At 44.2% G+C, this 22246-nt stretch overlaps 1 protein-coding gene across 3 annotated transcripts; it reads left to right on the forward strand.

Annotated features, from left to right (window-relative positions):
* Positions 1-1385: 1385 nt before the first annotated feature.
* On the forward strand, positions 1386-13007 carry LOC120061154 (IQ motif and SEC7 domain-containing protein 2-like). Of its 3 annotated transcripts, none has more exons than XM_039010729.1 (14): positions 1386-2262; positions 2382-2688; positions 2882-3202; positions 3385-4403; positions 4606-4767; positions 4894-5016; positions 5184-5350; positions 5709-5848; positions 6046-6171; positions 6342-6441; positions 6725-6886; positions 7094-7285; positions 8647-8696; positions 9168-13007. In XM_039010729.1, exons 1-14 carry the CDS (start codon positions 2213-2215, stop codon positions 10554-10556), a joined length of 4308 nt encoding a protein of 1435 aa, XP_038866657.1. In that variant the 5' UTR covers positions 1386-2212; the 3' UTR covers positions 10557-13007. The 3 variants fall into 3 exon arrangements, with proteins under 3 accessions (XP_038866657.1, XP_038866658.1, XP_038866659.1); XM_039010730.1 differs by having other exon boundaries at positions 5709-5833; XM_039010731.1 differs by lacking the exon at positions 8647-8696 and having other exon boundaries at positions 1387-2262; positions 9168-9281.
* The last annotated feature ends 9239 nt before the right edge of the window (positions 13008-22246 follow it).

Consider the following 22246-nt stretch of genomic DNA (forward strand, 5'->3'; position numbering starts at 1 on the left):
CTGGTTGAGAGAATGCCAAGCGTGTGCAATGCTGTCATTGAGGCAAGGGCTGGCTATTTGAAGAATCTAAAATGTAAAATATATTTTGATTTGTTTAACACTTTTTTGGTTACTACATGATTCCATATGTGTTATTTCATAGTTTTGATATCTTCACTTGATGTGTTCACTATTATTCTAAAATAGTAAAAATAAAGAAAAACCCTTGAATGAGTAGATGTTCTAAAACTTTTGACCGGTTAAATATGATTAGAAAGAGTGGAAATATTGAAAGTGGTTTTCACTGAAGCTAGAGATCTACAGAGCTTATCAAGAGGATATTGCGGTACATTTTCAGAGAAGTCTGATTAAACATAAATAGAGTAGAAGGTAGTTATCTTTATATTACTTGGCCATATGCAATGTGAAGTATAGTACAAATCACAGAAGGTTTGGTGCACCTTAATTGGGGAAGACGGCTCGTGGTAATGGCTATAATTAGTGGAATGGTATCAAACACATGGTTCCCATGTGTTTGATGCCATTCCATTTACTCCGTTCCAGCCATTATTATGAGTCGGCCTCCCCTCAGCAGCCTCCACTGATACAAATGTAACAGTTATATTGGCCACTAACATTTTTAGAGGTGCTGGTGGAGTGGTCAGAGTTGTGTCTCTGTACAGCTGGCTCCAGTCATTGTGACTACTGTTGTTATTACATGACATGTTATGGTTCCCTGTGTTCAAACAGCCTTTCACAGTATTGTGGCCTTGTTTCACCCTTTTTATCAGAGAAAACAGTGTATTTCTCGGTACAGGAAATGCTGTTGAAAACCACTATGACATGTGTGCACATGATGGTTGTAACATCAACACTCTATTACACAAATAACATATTATTCTCAACCTTAACTAATGTGTCTACTGTGGTTGTGTAAGGATCATTGGTGTTGTTTGCCTGTTTTAATTCTATAGTCCGCCAGTGTTCCTTCCTCCCCGTCATATATTTTCTGTCAGCTTCACACCAACCACAGGAAACCACTGCTTCTCAGGGGACGAGAAGGAGAGAAACAGGAAGAAGGGAGGACCAAATAGAGAGAGAAAGAACATAACTTTCCAAATTGTTGTACCCTATTCCTACAGAGCATATTGTAAACATGTGGGCATTTTACAATGACTTTGGCCTGCTTTATAGTCTGAATAAAGCTTTGCCCACATACATTTGCATGCTGCCCCAGTTTCTGTTTCCTTGGGCCTCTGCTCTGTCATTATGTTTTCTTCAGGAAGTGAGAAAGAACTAGAGGGCAGCGCCTGGGCAGAGTGGGTGTGGCAAGGGAAGGGAGGAAGTCAAGGCAGGGGCATGTGACTTGTGACTGTGGTGAGGTGGTTATTCACTGACGGACTGGCCGACTAGCTCTCTGGGTGACTGTTGCTACATGGGATCGAGAGCAGGACAGTGGAGTAGCTGTTGTATTACCTGGAAGATTAGGGCCTGAGGGGACTGTTGGGCTGGATAGGAAGCTGCCTTCTTAGCCTGTCTGTACATGTCTGTGTGGAGAGATGCAGCTCTGTAGGCTACATACAGTAGGTCAGACAAGTGTGTGTTGCAGTACTGTACAGGCCTAGTGGGAAAAGTTAGCGTTCGTGTGTATGTGTCTGTTTCATAATCTATTTGTCAAAAGTGCACTCCTGTGCGTGCATGTGATTGGCTGTTATTGTAAACACCTGGTCTTTCCAGACAGGTGTGGAATGAGTGGTATGTGGCACTGGCAGTGAAATGTGGCTAATGACTGCCCTAATGTTTTTAAAAAACGGTTATTTTATTGTATGACAGAGACAGAATGTGAGACAGAGAGAGAGAGAAGTCTGAACAATGGTACTAAACTCAGTAGTACATTAACTGCACAGGGAGTTTTCCTGGACAAACAAAGAAGGATAGAGAGGGTACAGAAAGAGAGAGAAGGGTCAGAGAGGGAGTGAGAGGGAAGAGACTTTGGTTCACAAGGCAGGAAACAACACGTGATTCTGTCAGCTCCAGTGCAAGGAACATTTTGGAGGAATGAGAAATTCTGCTCCGATCATGTTTTTCTATTACCATTGGTGTGACTGGAAGGGTTGCTGCACATGATAAAAAACATATATACAGTAGCTGTGTAAATTCTGATCTTTGTTGTGGTGAGAAGCTAAGTACAAAGTGCAAGTGTGAATGTGTGTAAGTCTGGTCCTCTTCCCTCATGAGATCCAGCAGGAGAAGTTTCCTGCCACGCTGGTCTAATTTCTACATGTGAGTGACTTACCTATGAGGAACAATACATCTGTGTTTGGGGCTGGAGATTACTAAGTTAAGTATGTCCCCTTTTCATCAAGCCCTTTCCCCTCTCATTCATCCTTCTGTCCCCACAGTGTGGAAACAGAGACCCAGTGTGCGGAGCCTCCCGGGGCCCACTCAGACGGCCCCTACAGCCAGACCACAGCGTACCTGCGTGGCACAGAGCGCTACAGTGACAGCAGCAGTGGTCCTGGTCCTCCAGGCCCTCGGGGGCCTCCGTGCGTGGCCCCTCCCAGCTCGGCAAGCCTTGCCTGGGCACTGCGAACACGCCATCAGCCTGCCAGCCTGGCCCTCCGCAAGCAGGAGGAGGAGGAGAACAAGAGGTGCAAGGCCAGTCTCTCTGACAGCTATGAGCTCTCCACAGACCTGCAGGACAAGAAGGTACACCGGGGTGTGGGGATGTGTATACAGAATGTGTCTGTACTGTATGGTTTGAACTCAATGTCGTTTGTGTTGTGTGTAGAGAGAGAGAGAGTAACAACAAGTGTGATAACATGCATTACTTTACTGGCAGTGAGTGTTGTGGTAGCCCTGTCTATAACTCCTCTGTCCCCTGTCCTGTCTCCTCTGCCAGGTGGAGATGTTGGAGAGGAAGTATGGTGGCTCCTTTGTGAGCCGCAGAGCAGCCCGGACCATCCAGACAGCCTTCCGCCAGTACCGTATGAACAAGAACTTTGAGCGCCTCCGCAGCTCGGCGTCCGAGAGCCGCATGACGCGACGCATCATCCTGTCCAACATGCGGCTGCAGTACTCGTTTGACGACCGCCAGCCGCAGCAGCAGGGGACCGGAACACAGACGAACTTCACACACAGTGTGGGCATCGGCCCTCCTCATTCACCTGACGCAGAAAGGACAGGAGACTACACACACCTGGAGGACTCCTTCACCAAACAGGTTGGTCAGTCATCTGGTGCATTCGCTACAGCAGTGATATGTTGAATCAAGTGACTAGTTAAATGAGTTCTCAGTTAGAGATTCTATTCCTGTTTGAGTCTCTGTTTTGTCATACTGCAGGTTGAATATCTGTCCCTTACTGTACCAAGATGTTCTATCCTCTCCCTCCATGTGCCGTTCAGGTGAAGACCCTGGCTGACTCCATGGACACCGCCCTGACCTGCCGAGGCGGGCGGGATGACTCCCAGGAGGACTTTGGGGAGTGTGTGTGGAGCAGCAGCAGTAACCCCTCCTCTCAGAGAGGCCTGTGTGAGAGACCCCGGGGAGGGGGAGGGGGCCTCAGCATGCACGGAGACAGCACAGCCACCTCCTACAGTGATGTCACTCTATACATGGACGACTGCATGCCCTCCTCGCCTCTCTCACTGGACCGGGCTCCCAGCAGCACAGACACTGAGTACTGGGGCCCTGGGGGAGGCGTGGGGGCCCGTGAGGACAGCAGGGACACTGAGGGAGGGGGTAGCAGTAACAGCCGTCGCAGCACTCCCTGCACGGAGTGTCGAGACTACCGTCTGAGGGGCGCCCACCTGCCCCTGCTCACCATCGAGCCCCCCAGCGACAGCTCCGTGGACATGAGCGACCGCTCTGACCGTGGCTCCCTCAGCAGACAGATCTACGAGCAGGAGCCAGCGGGAGGAGCGGGCTCTCCTCAGGGAACACTCAAACACTCCCCTAACACTCCCCGCTCTGTCCCCACAGCCGCAGCGCAGGGCCAGACCCGCGCCCCCGGCCGGGGCCCCCCCCTGCCCACTCAAATCCCCCACCACGTGGCACACCACCATCACCACCACCCTCACCACCACCACCAGTACCCAGACACCCCCTCATCCTCCTCCTCCCCCCAGCAGCCCCCCACCACCCCCCTGTCCTCCTCCTCCTCTGCTGTGCTGCCCCCTGGTGGCCTAGAGCAGCCCTGTCTGTCTGACGGGGACAACGACTCTCTCAACTCCACCACCAACTCCAACGAGACGGTGAACTGCAGCTCTGGCTCCTCGTCTCAGGACAGCCTGAGGGAGCCCCTACCCCCTCTGGGAAAGCAGACCTACCAGAGAGAGAGTAGACACAGCTGGGACTCACCGCCATTTAACAACGACGTGGTGCAAAGACGCCAGTACCGCATCGGACTCAACCTATTCAATAAGTAAGACTTTTGCAATCCATTTATATTTGACATTTAAACTACGTAAAACAACCACGTCACAATCAACCACATATCACAATCATTGAATGTAAAACCTTCAAAACAGAAAAAGTAGTGAGTCAGGATATAGTGTCACCGAGAGGGAAGTGGGAGTCGTTCTCTTGTGATTTGTCATTGTCTGATTGGTCTCTGTGATTCTCAGGAAGCCAGAAAAAGGGATCCAATACCTGATCGAGAGAGGTTTTGTGTCCGACACTCCGGTCGGGATCGCTCGCTTCATCCTGGAGAGGAAGGGCCTTAGCAGACAGATGATCGGAGAATTCCTCGGCAACCGGCAGAAACAGTTCAACAAGGACGTACTGGAGTAAGGGATTGAGGGACGGAGAGGTGGAGGATTCCGAATGGGAGTATACAGTAAATAGGAGATTACTAGAAGTAATTGGAGAGGCTACTGTTACAGTAGTGACTGTGTCTCCTGTGTGTGTTATAGCTGTGTGGTGGACGAGATGGACTTCTCAGGTATGGACCTGGACGATGCTCTGAGGAAGTTCCAGGCCCAGATTAGAGTTCAAGGAGAAGCCCAGAAAGTAGAGAGGCTCATAGAAGCTTTCAGGTGTGTTCAATAGTCAAACTCATGTGTCTATTGTGTTGTTAGACACTCTGTGGAAATAGATTGAATGTACAGTGAGAATGTGTGTTGTTGTTTTGGAAATCCCTCTTAAATCTACACTACTACTCTCTCTTGAAAGTACTTGAAACGTGTTCTCCTTTCTCCCCCAGTCAGCGGTACTGTGTGTGTAACCCGACGCTGGTCCGCCAGTTCCAGAACCCAGACACCATCTTCATCCTGGCCTTCGCCATCATCCTCCTCAACACGGATATGTACAGCCCCAACGTCAAGGCAGAGAGGAAGATGAAGTTAGAGGACTTCATCAAGAACCTCAGAGGTGCAGTTGGAACGAGCAGATCCATACACACGCGCACAAACAAAATACTCCAAGTAACATTGAACTTAAGGTCCTCATGTGAGAAACAAGATTCTCAGGCTGGCCCCCAGACTATAACATGGCAGTATACCGTGATCAGTGATGACTATTTCCACTGCATTTGTCTCGTCCTTTTTGGGTTGTATGAGTTTTGAACTTAAAAGTGAGCCTGCTACCTCCCAGACACTCATAACGCAAGACACTTTCCATCAAAGAGTTTTTTTCAATCAAATGAGCAAAATATTTCAACACAGGAGGAAGTAGACTGATATAAGCGTATTTAACGCATTAACAGCCTCTTTCCCTGTGTGTCTACCAGGAGTGGACAACGGCCAGGACATTCCCAGGGATCTGTTGGTTGGGATCTACCAGCGCATCCAGAAGTGGGAGCTAAGGACCAACGATGACCACGTGTCCCAAGTGCAGGCGGTAGAGAGAGTCATAGTAGGCAAAAAGCCTGTGAGTTGTCTGGGCTTGAAATGTAACTGTAGCCCCGTGTCATTTCCCTGTTTAGCCTGTCAACATCTGTGGTACTATGTGTTGTTGCTATGTGTTACTGCATTGACAAGCTGTAACACTAGTTTGTTCTTTGTGTTACTGCTCAGCCTTAAGGAGATTTAATACTAAACTATTTTCTTTCTTTGTGTTTTGTGTAGGTGATGTCTCTGCCACACCGCAGGCTGGTATGCTGCTGTCAGCTATATGAGGTGCCTGACCCCAACCGACCCCAGAGGACAGGAGTTCACCAACGGGAGGTCTTCCTGTTCAACGACCTGCTGGTGGTGAGGCTTCCTAACACATCCTCCTAACAATGGGAACTCCTATGAGAGCCTCCTGCTAATGCATATGGAGAGTTGGAGACCATCAGGCTATCCTAAACAATGTAGAAATATATATAATGTTCTCTTTTCCCCTCCGTTTACAACCACATGTTTTCCATGTGCCTTCTCAGGTGACTAAGATTTTCCAGAAGAAGAAGACTTCTGTGACGTACAGTTTCAGACAGTCCTTCCCTCTGGTGGAGATGCAAGTCCACATGTTCCAGAACTCCTGTGAGAGCCTGTTTCCTCCTCTGCTTCTTCCTCATTCAACACTAAACCCCTCCAGACATCTGCACATTTACTTATCAGTAGTTTTCTTCTCTGTACGCTCTGTACTCTTTTTCTCCCTCTATTAAGCTGATGAATATGCTCCTCTCGTATCTTTGATTGAGTTCACTCTCGTTTCACTCTGTATGTGTCTCTGTCTGTCAACATAGGTCATAAAGTTAACAGCCAGATGGTAAATGTTATGTTTTTACATTATTTTCTTTCTCTGTCTGTCTCGGTCACCCAGACTACCCCCACGGTATCCGTCTGACCTCAGCAGTGTTGGGTGGAGAGAGGAAGGTCCTTATCGTGTTTATGGCTCCCAGCCAGCAGGACCGCACCCGCTTTGTCAGTGACCTTAAAGAGAGTATCGCTGAGGTGCAGGAGATGGAGAAGTACAGAGTGGAGTGTGAGTACACCTCCCCCTGTTGGTCATTATGGGGAACTACGGCTGTGTGTGGCTCGACAGTGTAATAGAGTAACTACTGCTTTCCTGCATCTTACCCTATCCACCTGTAAGTGGAAAAGAGGAAGAAAGGTAGTGATGTGTATTAACTATTTATTTTGTCAATCTTCTTCTCTCGGTCTTCCTCTCAATCTCTCTTTCTCTCCGTAGCCGAGTTGGAGAAGCAGAAAGGCGTGATGCGGACTGGCCTGCTGACCGGCTTGGTCGGAGGTGGAGTGGGTGTGAAGGGTGAGGTGGCGAACGGCACCCTGGGAAGGCCCAGTCTAGATGACAACTACTCTGCGGGAGAGGGACTCAAACGCTCGGCGCTCAGCTCATCTCTCCGAGACCTATCAGATGGAGGTAAAACATACACAAACAAACACACACACAAGAAAACACACGCACACATACACTACCGTTCAACATTTTGGGGGTCACTTAGAAACGTCCTTGTTTTTGAAAGAAAAGCACATTTATTGTCCATTAAAATAACATAAAATTTATCAGAAATATTGTGTAGACATTGTTAATGTTGTTTTTTAATGGAATATCTACATAGGCGTACAGATGCCCATTATCAGCAACCATCACTCCTGTGTTCCAATGGCATGTTGTGTTAGCTAATCCAAGTTTATCATTTTAAAAGGCTAATTGATCAATAGAAAACCCTTTTGCAATTATGTTAGCACAGCTGAAAACTGTTGTGCTGATTAAGGAAGCAATATAACTGCCCTTCTTTAGACTAGTTGAGTATCTGGAGCATCAGCATTTGTGGGTTCGATTACAGGCTCAAAATGGCCAGAAACAAATAATTTTCTTCTGAAACTCGTCAGTCTATTCTTGTTCTGAGAAATGAAGGCTATTCCATGCGAGAAATTGCCAAGAAACTCGTACAATCTTGTACAACGCTGTGTACAACTCCCTTCACAGAACAGCGCAAACTGTCTCTAACCAGAATAGATAGAGGAGTGGGAGGCCCTGGTGCACAACTGAGCAAGAGGACAAGTACATTAGAGTGTCTAGTTTGAGAAGCAGACGCCTCACAAGTCCTCAACTGGCAGCTTCATTAAATAGTACCCGCAAAACACCAGCCTCAACGTCAACAATTGAGGCGACTCCGGGATGCTGGCCTTCTAGGCAGAGTTCCTCTGTCCAGTGTCTGTGTTCTTTTGCCCATCTTAATCTTTTCTTTTTATTGGCCAGTCTGAGATATGGCCTTTTCTTTGCAACTCTGTAAAGAAAAAGAATGGAAGGTCTTTTGAGCCTGTAATCGAACCCACAAGTGCTGATACTCCAAACAAGGACATTTCTAAGTGACCCCAAACTTTTGAACAGTAGTGTATATATATATATAAAGTACATACAAACCACTTCCTGGAAATTGTGTCTTATGCTAATAAAATACTCTCAGTAATCCTGCTGTTTAATAGAGATATTCTATATGCTCTTTTTACTGACTGACTGTGTTCTTTATAAGGATTCATAGAAATTCTTCAGACACTAATGTCTGGACACTGAGAGTAGAGGGTACCTGGTCCATGGGGCTGCTTGAGATTCTTCCTTTGCTTCTTCTGGTCTAATCTTGTTCTATTATCTCTGGCACATGAAAGAACACTAGCTTCTGCAAGTCATATCTCTCACCTCTCTGCAACCTCACTCTGCAACATTCTGTTACTCTATTTCCTCTCTTTCGTAACCTGCCTCTTCCTGGCTGGGTGCAGGGAAACGTGGTCGCAGAAACAGTGTTGGCTCCCTCGACAGTACCATGGAAGTAAGTCTGAATGGACAAACGGAATGGTGTACCTGCTCCTTAATACGTATACCTCAAACATAGCCATCCCAGTATATCCCTTTAATAGAGCCATAAACTCGTAGTCTTTCCCCTTGTCCTCGTCCTTGACCCTGACCCCTTCCTCAGCATGCTCTGTGTGTTTGATGTGTGTGACTGACATGTGTGACTGACATGTGCATGCGTGTGTTCTGGAATGAGCTTTTCATACCTCTGTGTTCTCACAAAAGCCTGTGCATGTTCTTGTTCTCAACTCTTGTTCTTCTCCATTCTTGCATTGTCAAAAAAAAAAAATCATTGGTTTGTTGTTGGTTTGCAGGTGTTGTGGTGTTTGTCATTGCAGTGTTTCAGTGATTTGTCCAAGGCATTCTGATAGGATGTCATATGCATGAATTACTTCCTTTCCAGAACTCCTTCTCAACTCTACTTCCTCTTCCTCTTTGTCTTCCTCAGGGTTCCATCATTAGCAGCCCCCAGCCGCACCAGCGTTACCCGGTTCCGGGCGTGGTCCCAGGCTGCTACCCTACAGAAGACTACCGGCCGCATCGCCCCATCCTGAGCCCCGGAACGGGGGTGGGGGGTGGGCCGGGGCAACAACACACCGCTGCTGGGACGGGAGTTGGGGGGGTTCCCAGCAGTGTAGAGAGAGCGGGGGTGGGGAGCGGCCCTGGGGGGGGCAATACGGGCTCCTTCCTGGGCTCTCTATTCGGCAGCAAACGCGCCAAGCCACCAAGTCCCCTTATACCACCGGGGCCACCCTACCCCGCCCCTGTCCCCCCACCCACTACGGGAGGGCCCCCTCCTCACTCCCCATCATCTCTGTGCCAGTCGGAGGGGGGCCCTTCCAAGATCCAGGCCCTGCATGCTCAGTACTGCCACACGGCCGCCGTGCAGCCCCCACCTCCCTACTACCATCACCATCGCTACCACGTCCTTGCTGGCCCTCCTCCCTTGCTAGGTGGGGGCGTGCCCCCTCATATCCTTCAGAGAGGGCCGTTCCCCTGTCGCCCTCCTATTGGCCCCCCTCACGCCCAGCTCCAGCAGCTGGCCCATCTCTCCCAGCTTTCCCAGCATGGCATGCAGGGTCGCTACAGCAACATGGCGGTGGGCTGTCCTCCCCCCCTTTCTCCTCACTCCCAACATTCTCAGAACCCCCAGTTCACCCTGTACCACACACAGCCCACACACTCTATCAGGGCGGGCGCCATGCCAGGCAAACCTCCTCTGACTTTGTCTCACTCCCACCCGCACCCCCACGCACACTCCCACACCCACCCCGGGCACCCCCTCAGTGCCGCGCCGCACCCCGCCCCCCACCCACATCAATCTCGCTTCATCTTTGGCACGCTGCCCCACCAACATCAGCATCAGCAGCCGTCCGCTTCCGTCAACACCCATCACGCTCCGCCCGCCGCCCAGTATCAGCCCCTGTACCCTCCTCTCTCTTCTATCCCCCCTCCCCCCCCCCCACTCCCCTTTACCCCCCCCTTCTACCCCCCTTATCCCTCTTATGCCTCTCTGCCCTCACCCCCCCCAGCACCCCGGGCAGCCTCAGCAGGGGCCCCAGGTGACGGGAGCTGGGGCGACTGGCACAGGGGGCAGCTCCAAATCCAAACCTATCAACCGGATCAGCACGGTGGTGTGAGCAGCAGAACGTGGGGCCACAGAAGGCAGAGGTCAGAGGGTAGGATGGAGGAAGGGGGCAGAGCTAGGGACAGGGATAGAGCCAGGGCTAGTAGAGGTGAGCAGGACAGCAGCAGCAGTAACAACAGCGCCAGTGACAAGAAGAAACGCAACTTATTTCGTCTCTGCTACTTTCACCTCCGCTTCCCACACATGTAGACCGAGAGAGCAAAGGAAAGAGAGTTGGAGCTAAATTGCATGCACATACCTGAACACATACAAGACACACAGGCAGAATAAACACACATAAAGCAATGCCCACATAAATGTAGGCACACAAATAGGTTTGGATATAGGCAAATAATTTTCTCAGGTGAACTCTATCAGCTCTCAGCACACAAACTCATAAGGGAGAGTCACAGGTAGGAGCAATGATGTTGAAGTTGGCAGCAGGCAGGAAAAACCATTAAAGAGACACACACACACACAAAATCAACAATTTCTCTAGCCATAGAACTGATGCTGGTTGTAAATGTATAGTAGAGGGCCTGTACCCAGTGTTTCACTGTCTGACGTATTATTGGAAACTCTGGACTTTGCCAAGACATGAGCTTGAGAGTGTTTTAAACATAAGTACCAACATGTAATCGTGCAACGTTATGAATGGGGCAAATCTGACGATGAAAACACGCAAGATTTGGTTCTGGTGTTGTTGAGATAAGGACAATGCTGACCAACAGAAAGACCATCTCCACCCATCTGGATATGAAAAAGACTTCACCACTAAATACATTCCAGCAGGGTTGTACATTGTAAACAGCCATTGAGGATAGTTGCAAAAAGAATCCCCTCGATTTTGCAATAATTTATTCAGCTTCATAATAGGTTTGTCAATTACCACGGCAGGTCTTCATCACTGAAAGGTATCCTTTTTTAAAGTAGACCTCAGAGACATTTGCTTTGTCTTCAACTTTTATGACTCACGGTTCAATGGCAGTCTTAGGCTCTATGGTCTTTTACATGTAAAGAGAAGTCAGCTGGTTTCATAGGGTTTACATGCATTCCCTATAGGGTGTGTGGATTAATGACGCTACCAATAATATTTTTGAATGTTTTTAAGCTTTTTTGCTGTTGTATAAATGTTACATATGTAATTGCTGAGTATTATGAATATTGTCTAATAACATAACTGTTTTGATCCAGTGATTAATTAGATATTACAGATGTTTGATTGATAAAAAAATGATTATACAGAGGATATATACATTTATTCATTCCCTCATACTTGTATGTAATGAGGGTGTTATAAAGTGATTTATTTTTGTTCTCTATGATGGTTGCCATTGATAACTTTTATTATCAGTTATTATTATTGAATGTTAAAAATATTAGTTCATATTTAGGACAATTTTTGTTCTTAGAGAGTTGTGTACCCTATATCTCCCTCAATTTTGTCTGTTTATTTTTAGGAGACTGGTGATTGTGTGAACTAGTAGTTGCACAATGTAAAAAAAAAATGGTTAATTGGAGTCAAAATGCATATGAATGAATATGCTTTCCCACCTCAGACCCCTCTGAAAGATCCCCTTAAGGGCTTTGACCTTTTACCTGCTCATGGACAATGATCCTCATTTCATTGGTGACCCTGTCGTTTATGTCCTCCCTGTTATCCTCCCTGTTGTCCTCCTTGTTATCATGGGACTCAGTCAGAAGCATCTGGTCTTGTTGAGAGAGTTTCTCACATGGCGTGTGTTTGGATGGTCTATGTCTTTGAACAAGCACGCTTTGTAATATAGTTTTGTGGTTTTGCACACGTGGTGTCTTTAAGTCAAAAATTTAATTATTTTAAACACCCTCCTCACATACCCCCTTGCCAGTCCTCAGAGAACTCTAATAGCCTACACCCCAGCACCCCTACTGAATGGGCTTGTCATTAGATCAAACAGGTTTGTTAATCTTCTCCTCTCTCATCTCTGTTGACCACCTTTCTTACTTCCTCTCTCTGTCCTTCTATTGCACTGTGTTTGAACAATGGTAGATTGAACAAGGGATTAGCGTTTCAGGATAAAGGGAATCATTTAATTTTAGGATGGTGAATTGTAGTTAGACATGCTAGACAATACTTGAGGACAAAGAAGAGACAGATTAATGTTAAAAGCCAGAACAAGAATATGGGTAGTCAAGGAAAAATTTAAGGTTTTAGGGGTGGTTGAGGTTGAAGTTTTTTTGTTGGCTTTTACCTGCATAATTCCCTCTGTACTGTCCCTTTGTGACCCCTCTTGCATGAATATATCTGCACTTATTGAATGGATTGTACTGTATAAATCTGAATGTACATATTATATTGAGGTGTGCGTGCGTGCGTGCGTGCGTGCCTGCGTGCGTGCGTGCGTGCGTGTGAGTGTGCGTGTGTGAGAGAGAAAGACGAGTAGGGGACTTTGGTTTGAATATTGAATTATTTTTATTTTAGACTGAGGGTGAGAGAATAAATTCCAGTAATTAAGTGTTTGTATGTCAGAGAACTAATTGATATTATTTTAAACATACAGGAAGTATGATCTTAAGAATTTAATTTGTGTATGTAGTAAGTATTAACTGGATGAGTAGAGAATTGAGATGTGAATATTTATTGCTTCTGATATATTAAAAAGTGTCCTTGCAGTGAAACAATCTTCCGTCTTTTATTAATGTCTTCATGACAGAATAAATGTCTGCAAATGTGATGGACAGCAACACATTTTCTTTATTTATAGCTTACTGTGTAGCACTTTCCCAGCACTTTAGAACAAAATGTATGAGTGTATGATATATTGGTGTACTTCCTGGTATTCAAACCTGAAATCAGAACAGAATTATCTTCTACCAATCAAGAGGTACAGCTGTTTTAGGAACCGCATCAACTACTTTCATTAAGCTTACTTCACACTTTTGAATTAACTGCCATAGAACTTTCAGAAATAGAAAATTTGGCACTGGGGGGGTGAATGACACCAGGACTTTGGGGGGTTGACTCTGACTCCTGCTATCAGAGTCGTTAGAGTCGACTCTCAAAATTAGCTACAGCTGCAATGTCAGTGTGTGCACACTAATGAATTAGGTGATTGATTAGCAATGCATATGGGGCAAGGTTATTATAGTTTTGTGATTTTCTATTAGTTTTTATTTCTGTTCATTTTTAGATTTGATTTGAAGTTCAGTTCAGTTTCAGTTAGTTTTCAGACTTGATTTGTTCGTTTTTATTCAGTTTAATTTTGATAAAAACATTAATATTTTGTTTTTACATGATTTAGTTTCAATTTTAGTGTTAGAGACAGAAAGTAGCCTTATGCATGGGAGGCTAGGAGCCATTTATGTGTTGTAGGCCTAAAGCAGGGGTATACTCAAGTACTATTTGAGACGGTCCGGGCACACAAATTTCCTAGGTGGCAAAGTTCCAGAACAATATTGTCATTTATCAGCGTAATAACAAAACCCCACCTCGCAACCCATGTGACCTCCAACTGTTGAAAATGTTCACAAATTTGCAGGTTTAAAGCTAATTTCCTACAATTTTACAAATGTTTCACATCTTATGTGTGTTCATAGGATACCAGGAGTTGAATCCTGGCCAAATTACAAAAACAAAATAATAGCTCTCTCACCTTGTCTTTATCCTGAAATTCTTTGTGGGTGCTGTTCAGATGGACTTTGAGGTTGGCAGGGTTTTCCCCTTTTATCTCTGTTCCACACGCTGCCATCTTCTGACACTACAATACATTTGTTTTTGTCCGTTCTAGCAATGTACTAAAAATAATCCCATATGAGGCTTTGTCTTTTGTGACCGACCACTGCTGGTGTTGGGTTTGCTGCCAACCTTGTTCATTGGGTAGAAAACACTCTGAAGTTTCTAAAACTGTTAAAATAATGTCTGTGAGTATAACAGAACTGATATGGCAGGCGAAAACCCGAGGAGAATCCATCCAGAATTGTTTTATTTTGAGGTCACAGTCTATTCAAATGCTTGTCTATGGGATATTCAAAGGAATTCCTCCCAGATTGCAGTTCCTATGGCTTCCACTAGATGTCAACAGTCTTTAGAAAGGGTTTCAGGCTTGTTTTTTGATGAAGGAAAAAGGAAACCGCTCACTGCTCTTGATAGTATCACCGATATTTAATAAACTTACGTATCGGCCACATGGCCTTCCTCAGAGCTTTTGTGATTTTTAAAAATGTGCACCCTTATGTAGACCTGGCCTCAGCCACATCCGTTCTACACATCGAAGGGGGTTGGAGGCAAAGGAAAAACAAATAAGTGCTACCAAATATAACAATATGCATTTCATAAATATTACAAAAGTGTATAAATAAGGCGTATTGAACACGTCTGTAAAATCTCAATGAGGACATAGCAAGTTTTCACTAGTCATTGGGTACATCGTACGAAAAACGTCAGAATAATCTACAAGAGACACATATTTCATGTTCAAATTCAAATTCACAACATAACACACATAAGCATTTCATCATTAAGTCCTTTAGGAAATAATGTCTGGAGGGTGAAAATCCAAAAACATTCTCTTTTACTCAAGAGTATTATTAATTTCTTCTCCCCTGTCTGATATCTTAACTTTCTCTATGCCACAGACTCTAAAGGTGGAAATGTCATGCTTCAGGTCATTGAAATGTACAGCGACTGGATAATCCCTGTCGTTTCTCCTGATTGAATTTTTATCTTCACTAATTCTCTGTTTGACAGAGCGGGTGGTTTTACCGACATAACAGAGCCCACATGGACATTTAATAATGTAAATAACATGGGTGGTGGAACACGTAATAATGTCATTTATTTGGAACCGTGTTCCTGTATTTGGGTGGCAGAAATATTCACACTTCATCATATTGTTGCACTGTGGGCATCTACGGCATTTATAGCTACCATTTGGTAGAGGGCGTAAAAGAGCTTGGCTAATTTTCTTTTGTGGCTGGCAGTTGGCATGAACCAATTTATCGCGTAAATTGCGACCTCTCCTATACACAATACGTGGTGGATATTTAAATTCAGCCGGCAAAACTGGGTCCGATGATAAAATATGGCAGTGTTTCTTGACCACACCTCCCACTTTTCGCGAATTCAAAGTATATGTAGTTGTGAACATTACGGAGTGTTCTTTGGCTTTAGCGGGTCTTTTTTGTAGCAGTTCATCTCGTGTTTTTTCCAATGCCAAATTATGAGCTTCATCCACACATTGTGACGAATAGCCTCTTCTTAGAAACTTCATGCGCATCTCTGCTGCTGTTTCTAGATAATCCTCTGTGGAGTGGCATATACGGCGCAGTCTAAAAAATTGGCTTCTTGGAAGTCCTCTTTTTAATGGCACAGGGTGGAAGCTGTCACCCTGTAATCGAGTATTTCTGTCTGTTTCTTTTCTATACAGAGTTGTAAACAGGGTTCCATTTGATTTCTCAATCCACATATCGAGATAATGAACACGTTGAGTGTCACGTTCAATAGTGAATTTGAGATTAGGGTCAATGTCATTGAGTAGTGCCATAAAATCTGACAGTTCAGGCTTGTTTTTTGAAAAATGTGTTAGGGCGCGCACTTCGTTATTTATCTCCGGTATTGAACATACTACATTCTGTCTTAAATTGTATCTTTATTTACATATTAGGGTACCTGTGGATTGAGTAGAAATGTTGTTTGACTTGTTTGGATGAAATGTATTGGTAACTTTTGGGATTCCTTTATCTGCATGTTGAACAAGTGATACTGGTGGATTACTGAATCAAACGATCCAACTAAACTGACTTTTTTGGGTTATAAAGGACTTTATCAAACAAAACGACCATTTGTTGTGTAGCTGGGACCCTTGGGATTGCAAACAGAGGAAGATCTTCAAAGGAAAGTGATTTATTTTATCGCTATTTCTGATTTTTGTGACGCCTCTGCTGGTTTGGGAAATGTTTTTAATGCTGGTGCATGCGGGGTGCTGTCCTCAGATAATCACATGGTATGCTTTCGCCTTAAACCCTTTTTGAAATCTGATGAAGCTGTTGGATTAACAAGAAGTTAAGCTTTTAAAGGATGGAATACACTTGTATTTTCATGAATGTTTAATATTACGATTTTTGTATTTTGAATTTCGCGCTCTGCAATTTCACCGGATGTTGTCGAGGTGGGGCGCTAGCAGCACGTCTAGCCCAAATTAACCAACAATGCAGTTCAATAAATATAGTTAAGAAAATATTTACAAATAAACGTAAGTATAAAATAAAAAGTAACACAATAAAATAACAATAATGAGGCTATATACAGGGAGTACCGGTACCGAGTCAATGTGTGGGGGTACATCTTAGTCGAGGTAATTTGTACATGTAGGTAGGGGTAAAGTGACTATGCATAGATAATAAACAGCGAGTAGCAGCAGTGTAAAAACAATGGGGGGGGTCAATGTAAATAGTCAGGGTGGCCATTTGATTAATTGTTCAGCAGTCTTATGGCTTGGGGGTAGAAGCTGTTAAGGATACTTTTAGACCTAGACTTGGCGCTCCGGTACCGCTTGCGTGCGGTAGCAGAGAGAACAATCTATGACTTGGGTGACTGGATTCTTTGACAATTTTTGGGGCCTTTCTCTGACACCGCCTAGTCGGATCCGCCCCTTTTTTTCAATTTTCGCCTAAAATGACATACCTGCATATTCTTGATACCATTTGAAAGGAAACACTTTGAAGTTTGTGGAAATGTGAAATGAATGTATTAGAATAACACATTTGATCTGGTAAAAGATAATACAAAGAAAAAATTGTGTGTTTTCGTGTATTTTTTTTGTACCATAATCTTTGAAACACAAGAGAAAGGCCATAATGTATTATTCCAGCCCAGGAGCAATTGAGATTCTAGCCACTAGATGGCAGCAGTGTATGTGCAAAGTTTAAGACGGATCCAATGAACCATTGCATTTCTTGTCAAAATTATGTATCAAGACTGCCCAAATGTGCTTAATTGGTTTATTAATAACTTTTCAAGTTTATTACTGTGCATTCTCCTCAAGCAATAGTATGGTATTATTTCACTTTAATAGCTACTGTAAATTGGACGGTGCAGTTAGATTAACAAGAATTTAAGATTTCTGCCAATATCAGACATGTCTATGTCCTGGGAAATGTTCTTGTTACTTACAACCTCATGCTAATCGCATTAGCCTACGTTAGCTCAACTGTCCTGCGGGGGACCCACCAATCCTGTAGAGGATATAGGTCCTGGATGGCAGGAACCTTGGCCCCGAACCTTGGACCATTAGGCTCTAGAGAGGGTGCACAACTGAGCAAGAGGACAAGTACATTACTGTGTCTAGTTTGAGAAACAAACGCCTCACAAGTCCTGAACTGGCAGCTTCATTAAACAGTACCCGCAAAACACCAGTCTTAACGTCAACAGTGAAGAGGCGACTCCAGGATGCTGGCCTTCTAGGCAGAGTTGCAAAGAAAAAAACATATCTCAGACTGGCCAATAAAAAGAAAAGATTAAGATGGGCAAAAGAACACAGACACTGGACAGAGGAACTCTGCCTAGAAGGCCAGCATCCTGGAGTCGCCTCTTCACTGTTGATGTTGAGACTGGTGTTTTGCGGGTACTATTTAATGAAGCTGCCAGTTGAGGACTTGTGAGGCGTCTGTTTCTCAAACTAGACACAGTAATGTACTTGTCCTCTTGCTCAGTTTTGCACCGGGGCCTCCCACTCCTCTATCTATTCTGGTTAGGGCCAGTTTGCGCTGTTCTGTGAAGGGAGTATTACACAGTGTTGTACAAGATCTTCCGTTTCTTGGCAATTTCTCGCATGGAATAGCCTTCATTTCTCAGAACAAGAATAGACTGACGAGTGTCAGAAGAAAGTTCTTTGTTTCTGGCCATTTTGAGCCTGTAATCGAACCCACAAATGCTGATGCTCCAGATACTTAACTAGTCTAAAGAAGGCCAGTTATATTGCTTCTTTAATCAGAACAACAGTTTTCAGCTGTGCTAACATAATTGCAAAAGGGTTTTCTAATGATAAATTAGCCTTTTAAAATGATAAACTTGGATTAGCTAACACAAAATGCCATTGGAACACCATCAGTGATGGTTGCTGATAATGGGCCTATGTACGCCTATGTAGATATTCTATAAAACATCAGCCATTTCCAGCTACAATAGTAATTTACAACATTAACAATGTCAACACTGTATTTCTGATCAATTCGATGTTATTTTAATGGACATTTCCAAACTTTTGAACGGTAGTGTACATAAAAACACAGAATGTGTGAAATATGGGTCTACTTCTCTGCTATTTAAATCTGAAATCAAAATGTTAACATCTTCTACCAATTCAACAATATAGCTGTTTTGGTAACGGCATCAACTACTTTCTCTCAACTTTTACAAACAAATACAATTTAGTCCACTTTCCCAACAACTTACATAAAAACTATGAGCTTATGAAATCTTGGTCTGCTTCTCTGTTTTTCAAATCTGAAATATAAACAGAAATATCTTCTACCAATCAAATGATATCACTGGGAGAGCCCATTTAACTTTTATTTAAGACTGATTGTGCCACACAGCTCACCCCAACCCATAAAAATAGCCCACTATAACAACCCTCACACTCACTAATCAAACTACAATAGTGACCCCACTTCCTATAGCTAACCCGGCCATGGCCTACCTGTCTTTTAAACATGAACTATTACTACTGTAATGTACCGCTACTAGAAGTTCCGGGGCTACTTAGGCTACTCCGCTTGGTAAACGCCCTCCATGCACCTTTTCTTATGAAAATAACACAATTTATTTGCAGTATAACTATTGGAATTAGGCCAGGCATGCAAAAGACAAATTGTTAGTTTATCAATAGATTGTTGTGTTTCTATGTCCTGCATTGGTATAGGTTCTGAGATTAAATAGGTGTCACACCCTGACCTGTTTCACCTGCCTTGTGCTTGTCTCCACCCCCCTCCAGGTGTAACCAATTATCCCCTGTGCATTTATATATATATTTTTTTTTTACCCCTTTTTCGTGATATCCAATTGGTAGTTACAGTCTTGTCCCATTGCTGCAACTCCCATACAGACTCGGGAGAGGTGAAGGTTGAGAGCCGTGTGTCCTCCGAAACACAACCCAGCCAAGCCGCACTGCTTCTTGACACACTGCTCGCTTAACCCGGAAGCCAGCCGCACCAATGTGTCGGAGGAAACACCGTACAACCATGTCAGCATGCCCGGCCTGCCACAGGAGTCGCTGGTGCGCAAGAACATCCCTGCCAGCCAAACTCTCCCCTAACCCAGACGACACTGGGCCAATTGTCCACCACCCCATGGGTCTTCCGGTTGCAGTCAGCTGTGACAGAGCCTGGAGTCGAACCAGGATCTCTAGTGGCACAGCTACCACTGCAATGCAGTGCCTTAGACCACTGCGCCACTCGGGAGGCCCCCCTGTGCATTTATACCTATGTTTTCTGTTTGTCTGTTGCCAGTTCGTCTTGTCTCGACAAGCCTACCAGCGTTTTTCTTGTACTCCTGTTTTTCTCTCTAGTCCCTGTTTTCTAGTTTTCCCGGTTTTGACCATTCTGCCTGCAATGACCCTGAGCCTGCCTGCCGTTCTGTACCTTGTGACACTGCCCTGGATTACTGACCTCTGCCTGCCTGCCCTGACCCTGAGCCTGCCTGCCGTTCTGTACCTTTCGGACTCTGCTCTGGATTACAGACCTCTGCCTGCCCTTGACCTGTTGTTTGCTTGCCACTGTTGTTGTAATAAACTTGTGTTACTTCGAACTGTCTGCATTTGGGTCTTATCCTAAGGTCTGATAATAGGAAACGATGTCCCGCTCCTATTGCACAGCAGTACTGTAGCTTACCCATACTGTCAAATATTTTACATAAACTAGCGGTCTATTCACTCTGTTGGCAGGATGTTTTAATCTTTAGCAGTAATGTATGCTGTATCTGGAAAATGACTGTCACTTTCTGGAAGAGAAAACAATACCAGTGGTTGCGGACCTGTCCTCAGTTGTTGTGGACCTGTCCGCAGAACGTTTCAATTCAACAATGTTTTGCATGGACTTTTTCCCCAACCTAAATATTCTGAAACATGGTCTAAAAGGCAGGCTACAAAAAAAATATGCAATTACGGTACTTACAGTGTCTTACTAAGGCCTACTTCAATGTAAAAGATCAACTGTTCACTTGTTAAATTTGACTGTATAAGCCTACTACTACTACTACCTAGTCTCCCACTGAAGGCTATTATCAGCTATTTATAAAACAGTCACTCCTTTACAAATTTGTAACAGATTGTATGAATTGGAATTCGTAATATATCATATGAATTGCACAAAAAAAGATATATGGCAGGAGGTAACATATCATACAAAATGAATGACGTTGTACACAATTTTGGCTTGTGAGTTCTACTTAGAGAACTACTGGATAAAAACTACTGGATAAAAAGTATTTAAAAGCTCTGGAACGCATCTTTGAAAAATGTTTTACTTCTTCAACTACCACACAAATGATTTTAAATAGCTATATTAAGTCACACAATTTATCTCCAGGAAAATTACCATCCAGTTGATGTTGATATTGAACTGCACTGTTGAGGGTGCTTGCAAGTAAGAGTTTCGCTGCACTTTTTATACCGGTCCTGCTATATGGGATCCTTGTGACTTCCCTACCCCGTTGAAGTTTAATGTAAAATGGTCGGTGGCGATTTTAGCATGTACATCTTGGTGGGGCAAACTCACTACACAACACTAAACAATACATTAATTGCACTATAACGGTGAAAACCAGTGCCCATAAACTGTTAGGGCCTACACAAAGCTGTCCCAACAGCAGAGCTTTCTTTTCAGCACTGTGGAGTGAATCCTTACGACAGCTACACCTGGGTATCAGAGGATCCTTGTCTGGCAGCGAAACTGTTCATTCAGCCTCATTTACTGCCTTTTAAAAAACATTGTTGATATGGCTGACTTGCTTAAACAAATGTGGTTTCTACTGACAGCTGAGATATACAAACTATGGCATAAGGGAACGGTGAGCAGATAAGATGCAATCCGTAATTTCGATTAAGACATCAATGAGTGAGTTAGGACGGACGTAGTCAATATAACTATTTGTTCAGAACTTTTGAAATGTACAGCGACAGAATTCAGAACATGGGCCATTCTTACAGTATTCTCCATGAACACCAAGTTATAACTGTATGATAAATAAAGGGGGCATATAAAGAGACAATGAAGAAAGCTCTTACAATATTCAATGATGACATTTCTCTAAAACAGGTTATAGGCTACATTGGCAACCACCAAGTCAGAACAGTAGCATAAGTTATCAGGGGGAAAGGGACCAAATTATTAGGGTGAGGCACATGGGCTACTAACAGCTTACTACACAACATACACTTAGTATTACTTTCTTAGCTACAGTATACATATCTCCCTGGCATATTACATAATTTATGCAGCAGCATATAAGACATGTTTGTCATGAAACGTTGTCATTAAAGTCTGGCATTCTTTGGATTTATGGTGCTTTCAAGACAACTGGGAACTCTGGAAAAAACAAGATAAAATCATGACGTCAGTAATCTTCTGGCCTTCTTTAAATGCCCGAGTTCCCGACTTGGAATTCCTAGTTGGATGACCGCTCAAAACGTATTTTCCCAGTCTGGGCTAATTTTTTAAGAGTTCCCAGAGTTAGATTTCCCAGTTCCCAGTTCCCAGTTGTTTTGAACGTGGCAGGAGTCATGCAGGATTCATGCAGGACAGCATGGCCAATGTATTCAAGTTTTTCTGGCCCATGGTGTTGCGTGTGAATGTTTATCCTTTGAAGCTTGGAAAAGAGACCCTTAAACCCAGACTTGGAACACGCACCCTCTCCACCGAAAAGC

This window comes from Salvelinus namaycush, chromosome 16, assembly GCF_016432855.1.
Source record: "Salvelinus namaycush isolate Seneca chromosome 16, SaNama_1.0, whole genome shotgun sequence".
Classification (NCBI taxonomy): Eukaryota; Metazoa; Chordata; class Actinopteri; order Salmoniformes; family Salmonidae; genus Salvelinus; species Salvelinus namaycush.